We start from the raw sequence: 22,354 nt of genomic DNA on the forward strand, positions 1-22,354 counted from the left end.
CAAATTTTAGTATCAATAATATAGTAGTATAAAGCTAATATAGCTATGACTATGGGAACACCTTGCAAAAAAAAGGAAGAAAAAAAATAAAAATAGTCGCCTGAAAGGGTTAAAAAAACCATAAATCTTGTTGAAAAACCTGAGCGTTTACCCTTCTGCCTGCGGCCAGAGAAGGTTAGGTCCCAGCACGATGGCCATGTTGCTGGGGGTCATCTTGTTGGCGTCCTGATATTCTGTCAGCTTAGACAAAAATTTGATCACGTACCTGAAAGGAAAACAAAGACGAGAAACAAAGGAAAGTAATAAAGCAAAAAAAGTGCAACGATCGATAGATCATCCAGATCCCCGGCTCTGACTGGCACACATCCTCCAGGACAGCACACCCCCGATGACTTGGAGCTCTGGTTTCACTCCGCACTTACTTGAAGTTGTTGTAATTGGATTTGGGAAGTTTCTCACATGCATTCCACAAACCCTGCAGCCTCTTGTCCTGGTCCTGGATGCTAAGGGAGAAGGAAAAAGGAAATCGATGATGTCCATCCAATCACTGAGGATTACTCAAATGCAAGAACATTTTTTTTTCCAAAAAGAGCGCCGCGCCTATCCATGGGATGTTTCTGGAATTGCAGAATAGTGAGTGCAGCTCTAAAGTATAATACAGGATGTAACTCTGGATCAGTACAGGATAAGTAATGTAATGTATGTGCACAGTGACTGCACCAGCAGAATAGTGAGTGCAGCTCTGGAGTATAATACAGGATGTAACTCTGGATCAGTACAGGATAAGTAATGTAATGTATGTACACAGTGACTGCACCAGCAGAATAGTGAGTGCAGCTCTGGAGTATAATACAGGATGTAACTCAGGATCAGTACAGGATCAGTAATGTAATGTATGTACACAGTGAGTGCACCAGCAGAATAGTGAGTGCAGCTCTGGAGTATAATACAGGATGTAACTCAGGATCAGTACAGGATAAGTAATGTAATGTATGTACACAGTGACTGCACCAGCAGAATAGTGAGTGCAGCTCTGGAGTATAATACAGGATGTAACTCAGGATCAGTACAGGATCAGTAATGTAATGTATGTACACAGTGAGTGCACCAGCAGAATAGTGAGTGCAGCTCTGGAGTATAATACAGGATGTAACTCAGGATCAGTACAGGATAAGTAATGTAATGTATGTACACAGTGACTGCACCAGCAGAATAGAGAGTGCAGCTCTGGTATATAATACAGGAGGTAACTCAGGATCAGTACAGGATCAGTAATGTAATGTATGTACACAGTGACTCCACCAGCAGAATAGTGAGTGCAGCTCTGGAGTATAATACAGGATGTAACTCAGGATCAGTACAGGATCAGTAATGTTATGTATGCACACAGTGACTGCACCAGCAGAATAGTGAGTGCAGCTCTAAAGTATAATACAGGATGTAACTCTGGATCAGTACAGGATAAGTAATGTAATGTATGTACACAGTGACTGCACCAGCAGAATAGTGAGTGCAGCTCTAGAGTATAATACAGGATGTAACTCAGGATCAGTACAGGATAAGTAATGTAATGTATGTACACAGTGACTGCACTTGCAGAATAGTGAGTGCAGCTCTACAGTATAATACAGGATGTAACTCTGGATCAGTACAGGATCAGTAATGTAATGTATGTACACAGTGAATGCACCAGCAGAATAGTGAGTGCTGCTCTGGGGTATAATACAGGATGTAACTCAGGATCAGTACAGGATCAGTAATGTAATGTATGTACACAGTGACTGCACCAGCAGAATAGTGAGTGCAGCTCTAAAGTATAATACAGGATGTAACTCTGGATCAGTACAGGATAAGTAATGTAATGTATGTACACAGTGACTGCACCAGCAGAATAGTGAGTGCAGCTCTGGAGTATAATACAGGAGGTAACTCAGGATCAGTACAGGATCAGTAATGTTATGTATGTACACAGTGACTGCACCAGCAGAATAGTGAGTGCAGCTCTAAAGTATAATACAGGATGTAACTCTGGATCAGTACAGGATAAGTAATGTAATGTATGTACACAGTGACTGCACCTGCAGAATAGTGAGTGCAGCTCTGGAGTATAATACAGGATGTAACTCAGGATCAGTACAGGATAAGTAATGTAATGTATGTACACAGTGACTGCACCAGCAGAATAGTGAGTGCAGCTCTGGAGTATAATACAGGAGGTAACTCAGGATCAGTACAGGATAAGTAATGTAATGTATGTACACAGTGACTGCACCACCAGAATAGTGAGTGCAGCTCTAAAGTATAATACAGGATGTAACTCTGGATCAGTACAGGATAAGTAATGTAATGTATGTACACAGTGACTGCACCAGCAGAATAGTGAGTGCAGCTCTGGAGTATAATACAGGAGGTAACTCAGGATCAGTACAGGATCAGTAATGTTATGTATGTACACAGTGACTGCACCAGCAGAATAGTGAGTGCAGCTCTAAAGTATAATACAGGATGTAACTCTGGATCAGTACAGGATAAGTAATGTAATGTATGTACACAGTGACTGCACCTGCAGAATAGTGAGTGCAGCTCTGGAGTATAATACAGGATGTAACTCAGGATCAGTACAGGATAAGTAATGTAATGTATGTACACAGTGACTGCACCAGCAGAATAGTGAGTGCAGCTCTAGAGTATAATACAGGAGGTAACTCAGGATCAGTACAGGATAAGTAATGTAATGTATGTACACAGTGACTGCACCAGCAGAATAGTGAGTGCAGCTCTGGAGTATAATACAGGAGGTAACTCAGGATCAGTACAGGATCAGTAATGTTATGTATGTACACAGTGACTGCACCAGCAGAATAGTGAGTGCAGCTCTGGAGTATAATACAGGATGTATCTCAGGATCAGTACAGGATCAGTAATGTAATGTATGTACACAGTGAATGCACCAGCAGAATAGTGAGTGCTGCTCTGGGGTATAATACAGGATGTAACTCAGGATCAGTACAGGATCAGTAATGTAATGTATGTACACAGTGACTGCACCAGCAGAATAGTGAGTGCAGCTCTGGAGTATAATACAGGATGTAACTCAGGATCAGTACAGGATCAGTAATGTAATGTATGTACACAGTGACTGCACCAGCAGAATAGTGAGTGCTGCTCTGGGGTATAATACAGGATGTAACTCAGGATCAGTACAGGATCAGTAATGTAATGTATGTACACAGTGACTGCACCAGCAGAATAGTGAGTGCAGCTCTGGAGTATAATACAGGAGGTAACTCAGGATCAATACAGGATAAGTAATATATGTACAAAGTGACTGCACCAGCAGAATAGTGAGTGCAGCTCTGGAGTATAATACAGGATGTAACTCAGGATCAGTAATGTAGTGTATGTACACAGTGACTGCACCAGCAGAATGGTGAGTGCAGCTCTGGGGTATAATACAGGATGTAACTCAGGATCAGTACAGGATAAGTAATATATGTACACAGTGACTGCACCAGCAGAATAGTGAGTGCAGCTCTGGACTATAATACAGGATGTAACTCAGGATCAGTACAGGATAAGTAATGTAATGTATGTACACAGTGACTGCACCAGCAGAATACTGAGTGCAGCTCTGGAGTGTAATACAGGATGTAACTCAGGATCAGTACAGGATCAGTAATGTAATGTATGTACACAGTGACTGCACCAGCAGAATAGTGAGTGCAGCTCTGGAGTATAATACAGGATGTAACTCAGGATCAGTACAGGATCAGTAATGTAATGTATGTACACAGTGACTGCACCAGCAGAATAGTGAGTGCTGCTCTGGGGTATAATACAGGATGTAACTCAGGATCAGTACAGGATCAGTAATGTAATGTATGTACACAGTGACTGCACCAGCAGAATAGTGAGTGCAGCTCTGGAGTATAATACAGGAGGTAACTCAGGATCAGTACAGGATAAGTAATATATGTACACAGTGACTGCACCAGCAGAATAGTGAGTGCAGCTCTGGAGTATAATACAGGATGTAACTCAGGATCAGTAATGTAGTGTATGTACACAGTGACTGCACCAGCAGAATAGTGAGTGCAGCTCTGGGGTATAATACAGGATGTAACTCAGGATCAGTACAGGATAAGTAATATATGTACACAGTGACTGCACCAGCAGAATAGTGAGTGCAGCTCTGGAGTATAATACAGGATGTAACTCAGGATCAGTACAGGATAAGTAATGTAATGTATGTACACAGTGACTGCACCAGCAGAATAGTGAGTGCAGCTCTGGAGTGTAATACAGGATGTAACTCAGGATCAGTACAGAATAAGTAATGTAATGTATGTACACAGTGACTGCACCAGCAGAATAGTGAGTGCAGCTCTGGGGTATAATACAGGTTGTAACTCAGGATCAGTACAGGATAAGTAATGTAATATATGTACACAGTGACCGCACCAGCAGAATAGTGAGTGCAGCTCTGGAGTATAATACAGGATGTAACTCAGGATCAGAACAGGATAAGTAATGTAATGTATGTACACAGTGAATGCACCAGCAGAATAGTGAGTGCTGCTCTGGGGTATAATACAGGATGTAACTCAGGATCAGTACAGGATAAGTAATGTAATGTATGTACACAGTGACTGCACCAGCAGAATAGTGAGTGCAGCTCTGGAGTATAATACAGGAGGTAACTCAGGATCAGTACAGGATCAGTAATGTTATGTATGTACACAGTGACTGCACCAGCAGAATAGTGAGTGCAGCTCTAAAGTATAATACAGGATGTAACTCTGGATCAGTACAGGATAAGTAATGTAATGTATGTACACAGTGACTGCACCTGCAGAATAGTGAGTGCAGCTCTGGAGTATAATACAGGATGTAACTCAGGATCAGTACAGGATAAGTAATGTAATGTATGTACACAGTGACTGCACCAGCAGAATAGTGAGTGCAGCTCTGGAGTATAATACAGGAGGTAACTCAGGATCAGTACAGGATAAGTAATGTAATGTATGTACACAGTGACTGCACCACCAGAATAGTGAGTGCAGCTCTAAAGTATAATACAGGATGTAACTCTGGATCAGTACAGGATAAGTAATGTAATGTATGTACACAGTGACTGCACCAGCAGAATAGTGAGTGCAGCTCTGGAGTATAATACAGGAGGTAACTCAGGATCAGTACAGGATCAGTAATGTTATGTATGTACACAGTGACTGCACCAGCAGAATAGTGAGTGCAGCTCTAAAGTATAATACAGGATGTAACTCTGGATCAGTACAGGATAAGTAATGTAATGTATGTACACAGTGACTGCACCTGCAGAATAGTGAGTGCAGCTCTGGAGTATAATACAGGATGTAACTCAGGATCAGTACAGGATAAGTAATGTAATGTATGTACACAGTGACTGCACCAGCAGAATAGTGAGTGCAGCTCTGGAGTATAATACAGGAGGTAACTCAGGATCAGTACAGGATAAGTAATGTAATGTATGTACACAGTGACTGCACCAGCAGAATAGTGAGTGCAGCTCTAGAGTATAATACAGGAGGTAACTCAGGATCAGTACAGGATAAGTAATGTAATGTATGTACACAGTGACTGCACCAGCAGAATAGTGAGTGCAGCTCTGGAGTATAATACAGGAGGTAACTCAGGATCAGTACAGGATCAGTAATGTTATGTATGTACACAGTGACTGCACCAGCAGAATAGTGAGTGCAGCTCTGGAGTATAATACAGGATGTATCTCAGGATCAGTACAGGATCAGTAATGTAATGTATGTACACAGTGAATGCACCAGCAGAATAGTGAGTGCTGCTCTGGGGTATAATACAGGATGTAACTCAGGATCAGTACAGGATCAGTAATGTAATGTATGTACACAGTGACTGCACCAGCAGAATAGTGAGTGCAGCTCTGGAGTATAATACAGGATGTAACTCAGGATCAGTACAGGATCAGTAATGTAATGTATGTACACAGTGACTGCACCAGCAGAATAGTGAGTGCTGCTCTGGGGTATAATACAGGATGTAACTCAGGATCAGTACAGGATCAGTAATGTAATGTATGTACACAGTGACTGCACCAGCAGAATAGTGAGTGCAGCTCTGGAGTATAATACAGGAGGTAACTCAGGATCAATACAGGATAAGTAATATATGTACAAAGTGACTGCACCAGCAGAATAGTGAGTGCAGCTCTGGAGTATAATACAGGATGTAACTCAGGATCAGTAATGTAGTGTATGTACACAGTGACTGCACCAGCAGAATGGTGAGTGCAGCTCTGGGGTATAATACAGGATGTAACTCAGGATCAGTACAGGATAAGTAATATATGTACACAGTGACTGCACCAGCAGAATAGTGAGTGCAGCTCTGGACTATAATACAGGATGTAACTCAGGATCAGTACAGGATAAGTAATGTAATGTATGTACACAGTGACTGCACCAGCAGAATACTGAGTGCAGCTCTGGAGTGTAATACAGGATGTAACTCAGGATCAGTACAGGATCAGTAATGTAATGTATGTACACAGTGACTGCACCAGCAGAATAGTGAGTGCAGCTCTGGAGTATAATACAGGATGTAACTCAGGATCAGTACAGGATCAGTAATGTAATGTATGTACACAGTGACTGCACCAGCAGAATAGTGAGTGCTGCTCTGGGGTATAATACAGGATGTAACTCAGGATCAGTACAGGATCAGTAATGTAATGTATGTACACAGTGACTGCACCAGCAGAATAGTGAGTGCAGCTCTGGAGTATAATACAGGAGGTAACTCAGGATCAGTACAGGATAAGTAATATATGTACACAGTGACTGCACCAGCAGAATAGTGAGTGCAGCTCTGGAGTATAATACAGGATGTAACTCAGGATCAGTAATGTAGTGTATGTACACAGTGACTGCACCAGCAGAATAGTGAGTGCAGCTCTGGGGTATAATACAGGATGTAACTCAGGATCAGTACAGGATAAGTAATATATGTACACAGTGACTGCACCAGCAGAATAGTGAGTGCAGCTCTGGAGTATAATACAGGATGTAACTCAGGATCAGTACAGGATAAGTAATGTAATGTATGTACACAGTGACTGCACCAGCAGAATACTGAGTGCAGCTCTGGAGTGTAATACAGGATGTAACTCAGGATCAGTACAGAATAAGTAATGTAATGTATGTACACAGTGACTGCACCAGCAGAATAGTGAGTGCAGCTCTGGGGTATAATACAGGTTGTAACTCAGGATCAGTACAGGATAAGTAATGTAATATATGTACACAGTGACCGCACCAGCAGAATAGTGAGTGCAGCTCTGGAGTATAATACAGGATGTAACTCAGGATCAGAACAGAATAAGTAATGTAATGTATGTACACAGTGACTGCACTAGCAGAATAGTGAGTGCAGCTCTGGAGTATAATACAGGAGGTAACTCAGGATCAGTACATGATAAGTAATGTTATGTATGTACACAGTGACTGCACCAGCAGAATAGTGAGTGCAGCTCTGGAGTATAATACAGGATGTATCTCAGGATCAGTAATGTAATGTATGTACACAGTGAATGCACCAGCAGAATAGTGAGTGCTGCTCTGGGGTATAATACAGGATGTAACTCAGGATCAGTACAGGATCAGTAATGTAATGTATGTACACAGTGACTGCACCAGCAGAATAGTGAGTGCAGCTCTGGAGTATAATACAGGATGTAACTCAGGATCAGTACAGGATCAGTAATGTAATGTATGTACACAGTGACTGCACCAGCAGAATAGTGAGTGCTGCTCTGGGGTATAATACAGGATGTAACTCAGGATCAGTACAGGATCAGTAATGTAATGTATGTACACAGTGACTGAACCAGCAGAATAGTGAGTGCAGCTCTGGAGTATAATACAGGATGTAACTCAGGATCAGTAATGTAGTGTATGTACACAGTGACTGCACCAGCAGAATAGTGAGTGCAGCTCTGGGGTATAATACAGGATGTAACTCAGGATCAGTACAGGATAAGTAATATATGTACACAGTGACTGCACCAGCAGAATAGTGAGTGCAGCTCTGGAGTATAATACAGGATGTAACTCAGGATCAGTAATGTAGTGTATGTACACAGTGACTGCACCAGCAGAATAGTGAGTGCAGCTCTGGGGTATAATACAGGATGTAACTCAGGATCAGTACAGGATAAGTAATATATGTACACAGTGACTGCACCAGCAGAATAGTGAGTGCAGCTCTGGAGTATAATACAGGATGTAACTCAGGATCAGTACAGGATAAGTAATGTAATGTATGTACACAGTGACTGCACCAGCAGAATACTGAGTGCAGCTCTGGAGTGTAATACAGGATGTAACTCAGGATCAGTACAGAATAAGTAATGTAATGTATGTACACAGTGGCTGCACCAGCAGAATAGTGAGTGCAGCTCTGGGGTATAATACAGGTTGTAACTCAGGATCAGTACAGGATAAGTAATGTAATATATGTACACAGTGACCGCACCAGCAGAATAGTGAGTGCAGCTCTGGAGTATAATACAGGATGTAACTCAGGATCAGTACAGGATAAGTAATATATGTACACAGTGACTGCAAAAGCAGAATAGTGAGTGGAGCTCTGGAGTATAATACAGGATGTAACTCAGGATCAGTAATGTAGTGTATGTACATCGTGACTACATAAGCAGAATAGTGAGTGCAGCTCTGGAGTATAATACAGGATGTAACTCAGGATCAGTACAGGATAAGTAATGTAATGTATGTGCACAGTGACTGCACCAGCAGAACAGTGAGTGCAGCTCTGGAGTATAATGCAGGATGTAACTCAGGATCAGTACAGGATCAGTAATGTAATGTATGTACACAGTGACTCCACCATCAGAATAGTGAGTGCAGCTCTGGGGTATAATACAGGAGGTAACTCAGCATCCCTACAGGATAAGTAATGTAATGTATGTACACAGTGACTCCACCATCAGAATAGTGAGTGCAGCTCTGGGGTATAATACAGGATGTAACTCAGGATCGGTACAGGATAAGTAATGTAATGTATGTACACAGTGACTGCACCAGCAGAACAGTGAGTGCAGCTCTGGGGTATAATACAGGATGTAACTCAGGGTCAGTACAGGATAAGTAATGTAATGTATGTGCACAGTGACTGCACCATCAGAATAGTGAGTGCAGCTCTGGGGTATAATACAGGATGTATCTCAGGATCAGTACAGGATAAGTAATGTAATGTATGTACACAGTGACTGCACCAGTAGAATAGTGAGTGCAGCTCTGAAGTATAATTGGGGATAACCAATGTTAAGTATGGACATGGTGAAAGTACTTAGAAAGTGATACGGTATATTGTCAAGTAGATAAATGGTTTATGAAAAAATAAGCACAGACAATAAACTTACTTGGAAGCTTGGATCCATTCCTCATAAAGCTCAAAGGTCATGAGAGGTTCCGGAAGCTCCCGAAGATAAGACTTCAATGCCCCTGAAACAAATGGTATAATGTCAGCAATGGTGATGATATCTTAACTGACAGGGAAGAGCTGTGAGAAAGTGAAGGGGGATGTTACATGCCTGTGCCACTTCCAAAAGATGGATGTTGGATTGGTTAATGAAGGTTAGGCTTAGATAACAGTCGTGGCATGTTTAGCTGTTAAGAGCGGCCGCCACATCGGGTAGCATAAGTATAAGGGGATAGCACATGCATTGTAATTACAACATGTATCTACTATCCAACAAAGGCCAACACTTGGCTTTCTGCCGTGGATGAGGAGCATCAAGTGCCACGAAGATCAGTCCTATTTAATGACGCTAATCTGTTGGCCTTTTTAATATCTGCATCCACATGTAGCGAGCTGTAACCTGCGGTGCACCCCAAATCCAGGGCGATTCCATCTTTGGACCCCGCCTTAGTACCTATTGATTTTAGTTGTGCTAATCGCTGCGCCACCTAGTGGTACGATAACTGACCTGCAATGGCGTGGGGATCAGCAGAATACTCGGCTACGTCCACAACGCAACAATCCAGAGCGGCTTTTAATTTCTTCAACTTTGAGGCCGAGGGAGCAACTCGGAACAAGCCCTGGAGGACAAGAAGGGGAAACAAAAATGTTACTATGCGCCAAGTATGATGTCGGATACTGCTCCAGCGGTTCTGCATGGTCCTACAGGATCCTAATGGTTGAATAAGCAGTGGTATGGTGTCACACCTCGACTGATTCACCATTCTGATGGTTGTAGAAACTGGTTGACAACCACTTTATTTTTGGCAAAAATAGTTTCCACCCCATGCACAATGGCTTGCGAAACTATTCATCCCTTGGCATTTTTTTCCTTTCACTACCTCACAACGTGGGATTTCACTGTTTCTTTTTGAGGGTTTGCATCAGTTCATGTAAAGAATATGCCTACAACTTTGGCTTCCTTTATTTTGTGAAGCAAACAACAAATAGGACAAAATAACTGAAAACGTCAGTGCGCATAACTATTCACCCTCCCTAAAGTCAGTACTTTGTGGAGCCTCCTTTTGCGGCAATCACAGCTGAAAGTCACTTTGGATAAGCTGTATGAGCTTTCCACATCTTGCCCATTGCTCAAGGCAAAGCTGCTCCTGCTACTTCAAGTTAGATGGTTTCCTCTAGTGAACAGCAATATGCAATTCTCAATTGGATGAAGGTCTGGGCTTTGACTAGGCCACTGCAAAACATTTACACATTTCCACTTAAACCACTCGAGTGTTGCTTTGGAAATATGCTTTGGGTCATCATCTTGTTGGGAGGTGAACCTCTGTCACAGACTCAAATCACTGACAGACAAACAAGTTTTGCTCAGGAATATCCCTGTATTATGCAGCATCCATCTCGACTTGGACCATTTTCCTTTTCACTGCTGCCAAAAAAAATCCCCATGGTGAAACATGGTGGTGGCAGCATCATGCTGTGGAGATGGTGTTCTTGGGGTGATGATTACCTTGGTGGCCAAAAAGTAAAATTTTTGGTCTCATTTGACCACATCACCTTCCTCCATATATTTGGCTAGTATCCCACATGTCTTTTGGCAACCTCAAAACGAGCCTTACAACTTGTGTGTAAGTAAAGCTTTTTTCTGCCCACTCTTCCATAAAGACCACCTCTATGGAGTGTGCGGCTTATTGTGGTCATATGGACAGATACTCCAATCTCTGCTTGGGAACTCTGCATCTCCTGCAGCGTTACCTTCGGTCTCTGTGCTGCCTCTCTGATTAATGCCCCCCTTGCCCGGGCTGAGAGTTTTGGTGGGCGGCCCTCTCTTGGCAGGTTTGTTGTGGTACCATGTTCTTTCCATTTGATGATAATGGATTTGATGGTGCTCCGGGGGTCATCAGAGATTGGGATAACTTTTATAACCCAACTCTGACTTGTACTTCTCGATAACTTGTTTGGAGATCTCCTTGGTCTTTATGGTGTTTGGTCAGTGGTGCCTCTTGTTAATGGTGTTACAGCCTCTGTGGCCTTTCAGAAAAGGTGTGTATATACTGACAGGCCATGTGACACTTAGATAGCACACAGGTGGACTTCTTGATACTAAAGCATGTGACTTATGAAGGTAATTGCCTGCATCAGAATTTTTTAGGGGACATATTTTGACATAAATGTAAGTATTTAGGGATAAAAATAATGTTTGCAATTTGGGTTCATTAAAAATGTTGCAGTATTTTAGTTTTACAGACTCTGTTTCTCACACATTCAACTTTGATGTGGTCTATGGTCATAGATCAGAGAGGAGCTCAGAAAAAGACAGATACGCAGTTAGAAACTCCTCTGTCAGTTAGAACGAGCTCGCTGATGGATTCCTAGTTAACTCACTCTGCAGTTAGCAGTAGGCAATGAACATGGAGACTATAGAAAACAAAACGGTGCACAATTTTAAACAAAACCCAGTTGCAGACGTGATTTTTAGCCCCCAAATCCATGCATTGAGGTAAAAACAAAAATGTGGGAACAGACGCGTCCCTATGTGGTAATGCCAAGTTGAACATTTTTTCAGGAGGAGTTACAGGTGAAAGGCACAATCACCCTCCTCTTAAAAACAACTTCAACAAATTCATTACAAGACACAACCTGGGGCACAATCTGATCTGGGGTAGAATTTACAACACTTTCTGGCAAAAATCACATTAAGGCTGCCGTCACACTAGCAGTATTTGGTCAGTATTTTACATCAGTATTTGTAAGCCAAAACCAGGAGTGGGTGATAAATGCAGAAGTGGTGCGTATGTTTCTATTATACTTTTCCTCTAATTGTTCCACTCCTGGTTTTGGCTTACAAATACTGATGTAAAATACTGACCAAATACTGCTAGTGTGAAGGCAGCCTAAAACTGTTCGTTTGTTGTTGGCCCCTCCCCTTCAGTATGCTCCACCTCCATTATTGTTATTTTTTTTTTAAAGTGCAAAACTTACTCGCAAAAGTTTTTTTTTGCATAAAAATGTATTTTCAAAATCAAAATTTAGCACTGGGGCGAGTGAAAATTAATTTTATATGGACACTTCCCCTTTAAGGGATTGTGGTTGCAGTGCACATTAGCCAGCACAGTCTCTGCTAGGAATGCCGCTACCCCACAGGAAGTGGAAATGAGTCCCAGCTGCTGGATTTCAAAGAGACCGCGTTCCTGTTCTCTCCCTTTTCCTCTGACCTTAAACTAACTTGGAAATATGTTGTATAAACTGTGAAGCTCCGGGAGCGAGAGCGCTGCCTCGGGCGTGTGACAAGACATGGAGGCTGACAACGGCGCTGCTCCATCTCTGACACCCACAGTAGCTCCACGTAGGGCTGGAACGCTCAACCTATCTCAGAACCCTACATGTTCTGTAAAATTCAGCAAAGGGAAAGGAGCAAAAATCTGAATGCAGCTTTAGATGTGATTGGAGTAGAGGACACAATTTAATTCCAGACTGGTCATAGTATTTATAGTGTGTGGCCGAATTCAGAAATCCAACTGAGCAGCTTCATAGACCAGTCTGGACATCATGGTCCATTCTCGGATGTCTAAATTCAGCCTCTGTACATTAGTTATAGGGGCATTCCCGCAGCATATCCTAAAATTGGCTGTGCATGCACCTCTCCTCTGTATTCCCTTCTATGGGAAATTTTGAAAATAGCCGAGCATGTGCTGCCACCTCTCCATTGCAGACAAAGATCCTGCATAAGATCTCTACATAAAAAATGTCCAAGATGGAAATACTTATTTAAAGTGTACTTATCAATGGCAGTAATTTCTGTTCACCTGGTGTAAATGCCGCTGTTCTCCTGAATCCGGCGTTGTTTATCTTTTCTTCCTGCGCCTCTCCATTCCTGAGATATGGCCCTCTCATCTCTGTATAGAAATCTACTTTAGACAGCTAAGTGGGTGTGGTCCTCAAGAACACGCCCACAGAGAAGAGTGAAGAGTCACGCCCACTTAGTTTAAAAGACTAAATCTAAATACAGGAAAGAGGGGGCCATATCTCATGAAAAAAGGGGTGCAGGAAAAAAAGAAAAACAACACTGGATTCAGGAGAACAGTGACATTTACACCAGGTAAAAACAAATCCATATTTATGGCAAGTGACAGGTCCCCTTTAAATTGTGCAACTATATTATAGCCCATATATGAGATTCAGAGAGCTATGGTTTTTTTTTCAAGGTGACCTGGGTAACACGGGCTACATGCAGAATGGATTTGGCCTTGGTGCTACAGATCTACGTGCAATCAGTTCCATGCCGGAGGAGAAAAACAGCAGATGGAGTGTACATACTATTCCACAACCTACCTCCTCCTGCATGCCACACTCCAGTAGCATAGTGACACAAGCCTCGATAGGGAAGGCAATCTCCCGGCCGCTGACTGTCAAATGTTCATCTAACGGCTTTCCGAATGATGGCTTTTCAATCCACGCCTCTGGAAAAAAGAAGGACGAAGGTACTGAGAGAGCTAAAATTCCAAAAATGACAACTATTACTACCAACGGGACAGAACATGGGGGATAGACCTATTTTCAGAGCAAGTAAGTAGTAAAATATATACATATTATTTAATAAGGATTCCAATGCAATCTGCATCCATCTTTCCTTTGAAAAAAAAAAAGAAAAAAGTCCAAGAACTACCTAATTGTCGTGTTACCAGCTTCAAGATCTCTACATGCTGTCACTGAATGGAAACATTCTTATTTACACCCAAAAGCTGAAAACTTGGCACCGATTTGACTTGAAACTTGCAATTTCAGGGGTTGGACATGCAAAAGAAAGGGAGCAGATCTGTCTTTTCTTTATACATTTCATCTTTTCTTTTCCTTTGGCTTTAAAAAACCTGAATGTGTGATTTCAGACTGATAAGGACAGTCTTCAGCCTCTAGATAAAATGATCGAGATGTTTATGGTTTGAATAGGTGGGGGCTGGGGCATGCAAACTGACAAAAATGTAGCAGGTTTGGATTTCGTGTCGCGGTCGCACAGGATATTTCTTGCAATGACTCAGCATGTGTTTATATTATGCGGTGAGGTGGCAGCGGTACGATGTGGTCTTTGGCTCCGTAACGTGTCGTGGCCAAAGTCGCCGTTTAGTTCCAACATCTTTGCTGTCTGCAGTGCACATACGACAAGGGCAAAGGACGGAGATGTAATCCGCCTCTAGCACTCACCCTGTTGAGCCTTGATCTGCGGCAGCACAGCTTGCAGTAAAGCAAGAGACTTCCTGTGGTATTCGGCCTGTACTTCTATTAGCTGTGGGAAATATAATGCGCTATATATTATCCATCATTTACAGAACGGCAGCATTTATATCTAGGACGCACAATAGGGCGAAAAGTATTCACACATCTCAAATACTGAATTCTGTTTTTTTTGTTTACCGCCATTGCATACTATCCGGCCCCTCGCCCTCGGTTTATAACATCGGGCCCTCACCCCTGGTGTATAGCATCTGGGCCCTCGCCCCCCGGTGTAAAACATTGGGACTCTCAGTCCGCCGGTGTATAACATTTGGCGTCATTTCCTCTGGTGTAGAACATCCGGCTCCTCATCCCCCGATGTACAACATCAGGCCCCATGTTCCCCGGTGTATAACAGCAGGCCCCATGTTCCCCGGTGTATAACAGCAGGCCCCATGTTCTCCGATGTATAACAGCAGGCCCCATGTTCCCCGGTGTAGAACATCAGGCCCCATGTTCCCCGGTGTATAACATCAGGCCCCATGTTCCCCGGTGTATAACAGCAGGCCCCATGTTCCCCGGTGTATAACAGCAGGCCCCATGTTCCCCGGTGTATAACATCAGGCCCCATGTTCCCCGGTGTATAACTTCAGGCCCCATGTTCCCCGGTGTATAACATCAGGCCCCATGTTCCCCGGTGTATAACATCAGGCATGTTCCCCGGTGTATAACATCAGGCCCCATGTTCCCCGGTGTATAACATCAGGCCCCATGTTCCCCGGTGCATAATTTCAGGCCCCATGTTCCCCGGTGTATAACAGCAGGCCCCATGTTCCCCGATGTATAACATCAGGCCCCATGTTCCCCGGTGTATAACATCAGGCCCCATGTTCCCCGGTGTATAACTACAGGCCCCATGTTCCCCGGTGTATAACATCCAGTTCCATCGCCCCTGGTGTATAACAGCAGGCCCCTCGCCGCGCTGTCTGTCATTACTAACATGTGACAGAACGGTTGGTGATGCAGATCTACTTGATACCAGTGCAGTCCTGTGATAGGAGCCACCTGACTGCCTTGTGTCCGCTGTACAGTTTGGTGCAGGAGGGATAACGCTATGGGCTTATAATCAGGGTTTGGGTCATATGTCTGAAAGCCCTCGCAAAATGGGGTCCGGACGCATGTTCCATTGGCGCCAATAGACTGCAATGGTGTGGGTGATGGCAGAGAGAATGTGAGCACTGCCGTGCACTTTTTAGCAGACTACGTCTGAGTGTCCGTCTCCTACATCTGAGTGTCCATCTCCTGTAGGAGCACACTACGGAAAAAAGAGCTCGGCAGAGTGCACGTTCATCTTGCCATCACCATTGCAGTCTGTTGACCCTGTCGGCGCTTGCGTCCAGACCCCGTTTTGCACAAGTCATTGTGGACAACTGTATCTCCCATCTTTGTGGGAACAGATGTGGGAAGGCCCTTTTCTGTTCCCTATGACTGTGCCTGGTGCACAATGGCCATACAAACATGGTTGGGGGAGTTTGGTGGACACACATGAGTCCGGACCTCAACCCCTCTGAGATTGTGAGCTCGGCCTACCCCCTAACATCAGGGTCTGACCTCACAAATGCTCTTCTGAATGTCTGAATGAAGGGGCAAAAATTCCCCAAATCTTCTCAGAAGAGCTGGAGATATTATATCTGCAGAGGGGCCGACTCCATATTAATGTCTATGGATGAAGGACAGGTGGTAATAAAGCTCCTGTGGTGGAATTTGGAGGGGGCACATACTTTTCTCCATATAGTGTACATGGAATATGTTTAGCTTTACATCCCAAGAAACATGGTCGCTCATCCGATCAATCTCCTGCCGTCTAGTATGCTGTTACTAAAGTAAAGTCCCAGCAGCATCTGACCCAGGGCTCCCGGGTAACATTACTTTGCTCCGACGTGTCTGCCCCGGATACATTTATCATATTCTGCTCCAGTCAGACCACCAGAAATGGGCAGAAATATATTTTCAGTCAATCACCACAAGTTTTTAATATAACTTGCATTTAAATGCCTTATATAATTTTTTTTAAGATCTCCGCTTGCCATTAGTGAATGGAAACATTTGTCTTTAAATCAACAAGCTGAAAACCTACAGACTTAACACTTCTCATACTCTAAATATTTGTAAAACCTGGCATACAGTGAGAAGGTATTAGGTCTGAAAAGGTCTAGACGTTCCCATTCACTGACAGTAAGCTAATCATCTGAAAATAGTGAAGTGTACTAGAAAGCAGGAACAAGTTACAATTCTGATGATTTCACCAGAGGGGAACAATTAAGAGTTGTAGGAAATCCAAAATTAAATTACATTTTACAGCTCACTGACTCGTCGAGGAAGGAGAACACTGTCTCTCTAGCGCCACCTATAGTAAAAACTTCAAAACAGTGGGGTTATACTGTGCAGAACATGGATACTCTAATGCACTTGTCTGTAATCTTAGCCATACACTCCTGTGTTCAGTCATTATGGCATCAGCTTACCGTCTGAAAGTAGTTTGCATAGTCTATTTCTTTGGCCACAAAGCTGTACATATCTGCCGAAAGCTGATCCTAGGGAAAAAAAGCCATTCACTTACTATACATATTGGAGGCTCCTAATATTGTTGGCATGGGAGATGTATGTGCAAGATGCTGGGGTGAGTGTTATGTCAGTTAAATGATAAAAAATGACATTTAAAGGGGAAAGCTTACTCACAATACATATATATTTTATTTGCCTGATATAAATGTTGCTTTTCTCCTGAATCCAGCAATGTTTTCTTTTTGTTTCTGTACCTATCCATTGCTGAGATATGGCCCCCTCTTCCCTGCATGTTTCCCCTGTAAATCTAGCCTTCTTAGCTAAGTAGGCGGGGTCTTCTGTGCAGAGTTGGCTACAGACAAGTTGAGGGACACGCCCTCTTAGATAGAAGACTAGATTTATATGCAGAGAAGAAGGGGTTATATCTCTGGAATGGAGTGGTGTAGGAACAAAAGAAAAACAACTCCGGATTCAGGAGAACAGCAGCATTTACACCAGGTTAAAAAAATTACATTCTTACGGTGAGAGTCTTTTCCCCTCTAAGTCCCTATCCAAGGCTCAGATGGCAGCTCTGTCCCCATGTTTTACCCTGCAGCTCTACTCAATCAGAGCACATCAGAAAGTTGCTGATTCTAGTTTAGTTATAATATCTATTGGTGGTAATCTGAAATCCACCTCCTGCTTAATCAGAGCTGCAATGTAAAGTATCATTGGCCCTCTATTGGTTCAGATTGGCTGCTGTGTATAAGCAGAAGCTCACTAAAAAATTTATTATTATTATTATTATTATTATTATACAAGCACTTTAAATATACTCAGGTATTAATTGAGACTCAGTAGGGTGGATTTGGGGGCTCTACTTTAACTTGCATGGCAATACAGGGCAAGTATATATATTTTGGATCTCCTAAAAAGTTATGGAAAACTCTTGGTCCATGTTGCACAAACCCGCTGTGACCAACTAAAGTGTATAAGGGCACCCCAACCCTACCCTGACAACATCAGGATCGGACATGTTGAATCACACCCAACCCTTCTGTTCTCAGGAAAGATAAGCCTCTGTCAGAGGTCTCTGGAAGAGGCTTACTCCTTTTCCCCCTATGCCGACACATGCTCGCTCAGCTGAGCATACATGTGTATGGGAGGTAAGAGAGAGAGAGCTTTTGCCACTTTTCAGATTATACATACATCACCCACCCTACAGATCTCCACACGGTTTGCTGCCTCTTCCATCTCTTCCCTGAGGGCATCAGCCTTGGGTCCAGAGGGTTGGAGATTGCTGGAGATCCCGGATGACTTAGCAGATTGCTGACACCTGCACACGACAAGGACCATGACTTCAATAATGGTATAAAGAGGGGCTCTGGAAGTGTTGCACCAATTCCTCCTTATATTCTCATTAATTACTGGCCTTTGTTTTCAGCCATTGCATCTGGATATTATTCTCCTACATGCATTATCCGAAACGCTCACGTTCCTTCTGAGCAAAATGAGTCATCCCGGCAGCGAAGCGCGACAGTGTCTGAATGTTTTATTATGCCTCCGGGAGATTTCATGACTCACTCTGGTCCTGAGCCCCTCACATATTACATGGACGTCAACCATAATGGGCAATTTGCCCAAGTGCCCCATCCTGGTCCTGCCAGGACTGAACAAGAGGGTTTCCTACTGCTGGGCCCTTAACCACCATCTACGAAGTGATAACTACCACAAATTGACTGTGGCTTTCGCTTTGGTCAAGTATCCAGTAGGGGTCATCAGTGAGAAATCACTTTACACGTTAGAGGGGGTTGTCTCTTATACAACACCGTCAACGATCAGCTATCATCTCTTGATCACCTATTCTGTGGAGAACTGATCACTGATCATTGGGACTTCCACTGATCACTAAAATAGTGATTGCGTGTGGGTGGAGCGGAACTGAGCATGTGCGACCACTGATCCATTCACTGGGTGGTCGCACACGCTCATTACTACTCCATTCATACAAGGGAGATTGTGGTGGACTCATCAGTTAGACCCCAAGTAATCATACATTTATATGATAAATGTTGTCTGTTTAAAGGGGTATTCCGATCTTATAAAGTGATGGCAAATCACTAGAACATACCATCACTTTATGTCTAGAGGGGATCCGACCTCTGAGACCCCCACTGATCCTGATAATTAACAGCCCAGAGCTCAGCACTTCATCCTATTTTAATTTTTCCCTTTCACTTTAATGGAGGAGTGCTGTAGTTGACCTGCACAGTAAATAGTTGGGTACCACAGGGATAAAACTGGAAGAAATCAAATCTGCAGCCCATTTAGTCTCAGAGGTTGGACCCCCACTTATCTCTGTATATAAGATTTTAGCTGTATTCATCCTAGAAAGTCTACGATTCCAAAGCTCAGTGAGCAGAATTATGAATGCAGCTCTGGCTGTGACTGCAGCATATGATCGGTTTCAGATTTAGAAATCAAAATATTTGTAAAGTTTATAGAAAATATGAGAATAGAAACATGAGACTGATTTACCTTGCCCTCGACGAATCCATGTCTAAGACTAATTTGGCTAAGTGTTTCCTCTGTTTTTGGATATTGGGGATCTCCACCTAGAAGACAAAGGAATCAACAAACCAGGAAATAAGGAGTTAAAACGGAGTCTCCAGCTATTAGCTACGCGATATCTGCTGGATCAGCAATGTGATAGCTGTGTCTTAGAAATCATGGATGGGATGGAGACAACCCAGCATCAGTCAAAAACAACTGCTGGAGTGCCCCTTTAAAGGAGTGTTTGGCTTGGCAGGGCCGACCACTCCTGAATAAAAGGAGAGAACACCAGTGGGGGACCTGGGCAGCAGTATGGAGGGGTGGCCGGAGATCAGGAGGCGATTATGGGCTTATATTCAGAGCACACAGAGGCGCACAATCCCTTTAAATAGGTATTCTCATCAGTATAACGGTAGCATACGCCATCACTTTATGATGGATAAAAATCAGAAACCAACCCGGGGTCTTAAAAGGGAGGGGGTAATTTAATGCTGTGCCCTCTTCAAATTTTGAAGAAGCGGCCGTCGCTTGTGCATGGAGCCACGGTACCCCAGCAGGGTGACCAGGAGCACTGCTGCTGCTAGATAGCAATTTTGGAAATGACCCTCCTTTATTCCCAGGAATGGTGGATGTCCCAAAAATCAGACCCTCACTATCATAAAGTGACACCTTATCTCAGATAAGAATACCCCTTTAAGACAGCCATGGAGGACACCTATATAAGCCCCATGTACCTCTGAGAGCACGAACAGCGGCTCCACCACGTCCCTCTCCACCTCCTGCTCAAAGTGGATCAGCTCCTGTGCTAGTTTATCCTCGGCTTCCCCACACAACTTCAGCATCTTCCTAGAAAATAACAAGAAAAAACACAAAAAGCAATCACAACAGCGCCACCTAGGTGAAATAAAGTGAGGAATCGTATAGCTGTAGTGTGAGCAAAATTAGATAACGACAGGACAAGGGTTGGAATGAAAACCTGGATGTTTCCATTTACTGACAGCAGGAAAAAAGTGATAAATACAGAATGGCGATGATGTAGAAATGCTAATAATTCTGGGTCTCACCCGAGCAAAGAGTCATCACCCAACACTGCAGATCCCTCCATGAGACACTGAGCCAAGGTTATAAGAGGTAACTTCTTCTGTGGGAAAGAAAACAGAGATATACTCAAATCCACAGAAGATAGTGAGTGATTCTGCAAAAATCCTCCGTGTATCTGGTGCATTCAGGTGCATGTTATGGCGGCACTGTGAGGCCTGAATCGTTATGGGTGAGCACTGAACACCCTACATCATCATGGGGCCAGTCTGTGTCCTGCACCAATATGGAGGCGCTCTATGACTTGCACCATTATGGAGGTACTGTGTGTCCTGCACCATTATGGGCGCACAGTGAGGCCTGCACTGTTTTGGGATGCAGTGCGACCTGCACCACATTTGGGGCACACTGTGACTGGTCCTGTTATGGGGACACTATATGACCTTCACTCTTATGGGGATACTGTGTGACCTGCCCCATTATAGGGCATGGTGTAGAATGTACTGTTATAGAGGCATTGTCTGGCCTGCACCACTATGGGGGCACTGTGTGGTCTGCACCATTTCTGGAACACACTGTCGCTGGCCCTATTATGGAGGTACTGTGCAGCCTTCACTGTTATGGAGATATTGTGCAGCCTGCACTGCTATGGAGGCACTGTGCAGCCTGTATCATTACAGAGGCACTGTGCGACCTGCACCACTATGGAGGCACTGTGCGACCTGTACCACTATGGAGGCACTGTGCGACCTGCACCACAATGGAAGCACTATGCGACCTGCACCATTATGGACGCTTTGCCTGTATTGCCCTGTCGTGGCGACACAGCATTGTATCTTAACTCATTTTTAGCAAGCCAGGAAAAATAGACTGTTATCTATATGTTAACTTTTGAATTTAAGCATTTCTTTCTGGCTGGTCAAGAAAACAGACTTTTACTTGGGAAAGCCTGTAATATTGACCTGCAAGCACATATTTCATATAACATATTGTGCTCTTATCCTTGATGACTATTGATGTTTACTGATATGCTAATTATGTATTGTGTAGGCCAGTTTGGTGACTTTGAAAACAGAGGAGGAAAAACTGTGCAAATAGGTTAAATAATCAAGTAATGCTACTTGATCTCATCTCCATTCTTACACTTTATGTAAATACTGGATGAAGGACACTTGTTAAGTATAAAAATAGGTTACATGCCTCTGTATAGTGAGACAGAGAGAGAAGGACAGCCAGAGATTCTGCCAAGACATCCAAACATACAGGGGACCACCCTACAGCACTGCTGCCAATACATAATTTTTCCATCGTGAGGGACACAGATCTGCAATTCTACAGGAAAAAACCTAGGGGACAATGGCAACGGTTTGAAGAGTAAAGATCTGCTCCACTGACCATCACTGAACCACGGATATGTTCGGAGAAGCCAGGCTGTGACCCTTGGGTCAACTGGCTCCATGGAAATGTTCAGAAAAGCCAGGTTGTGACACTCGGGTCAACT

At 43.4% G+C, this 22,354-nt stretch overlaps 1 protein-coding gene across 3 annotated transcripts in view; it reads right to left on the reverse strand.

The window, feature by feature from the left end:
* Positions 1-22,354, reverse strand: part of ARHGAP44 (Rho GTPase activating protein 44) — a 126,616-nt gene that overhangs the window by 36,867 nt on the left and 67,395 nt on the right. For 2 of the 3 annotated variants that reach the window (XM_077253562.1, XM_077253561.1), the window contains exons 4-14: positions 20,880-20,956; positions 20,550-20,661; positions 19,801-19,877; positions 18,481-18,598; positions 17,244-17,312; positions 14,710-14,791; positions 13,843-13,970; positions 10,022-10,133; positions 9,455-9,536; positions 423-503; positions 152-265 (exon numbers count right to left, since the gene is read on the reverse strand). In XM_077253562.1, the coding sequence (XP_077109677.1) occupies positions 152-265; positions 423-503; positions 9,455-9,536; positions 10,022-10,133; positions 13,843-13,970; positions 14,710-14,791; positions 17,244-17,312; positions 18,481-18,598; positions 19,801-19,877; positions 20,550-20,661; positions 20,880-20,956 (1,052 nt within the window). Of the gene's footprint in view, positions 1-151; positions 266-422; positions 504-9,454; positions 9,537-10,021; positions 10,134-13,842; positions 13,971-14,709; positions 14,792-17,243; positions 17,313-18,471; positions 18,599-19,800; positions 19,878-20,549; positions 20,662-20,879; positions 20,957-22,354 lie in introns of all 3 variants that reach the window. The other variant, XM_077253560.1, reaches the window with a different exon arrangement.

This window comes from Ranitomeya variabilis, chromosome 4 (assembly GCF_051348905.1).
Source record: "Ranitomeya variabilis isolate aRanVar5 chromosome 4, aRanVar5.hap1, whole genome shotgun sequence".
In the NCBI taxonomy this organism is placed as follows: Eukaryota; Metazoa; Chordata; class Amphibia; order Anura; family Dendrobatidae; genus Ranitomeya; species Ranitomeya variabilis.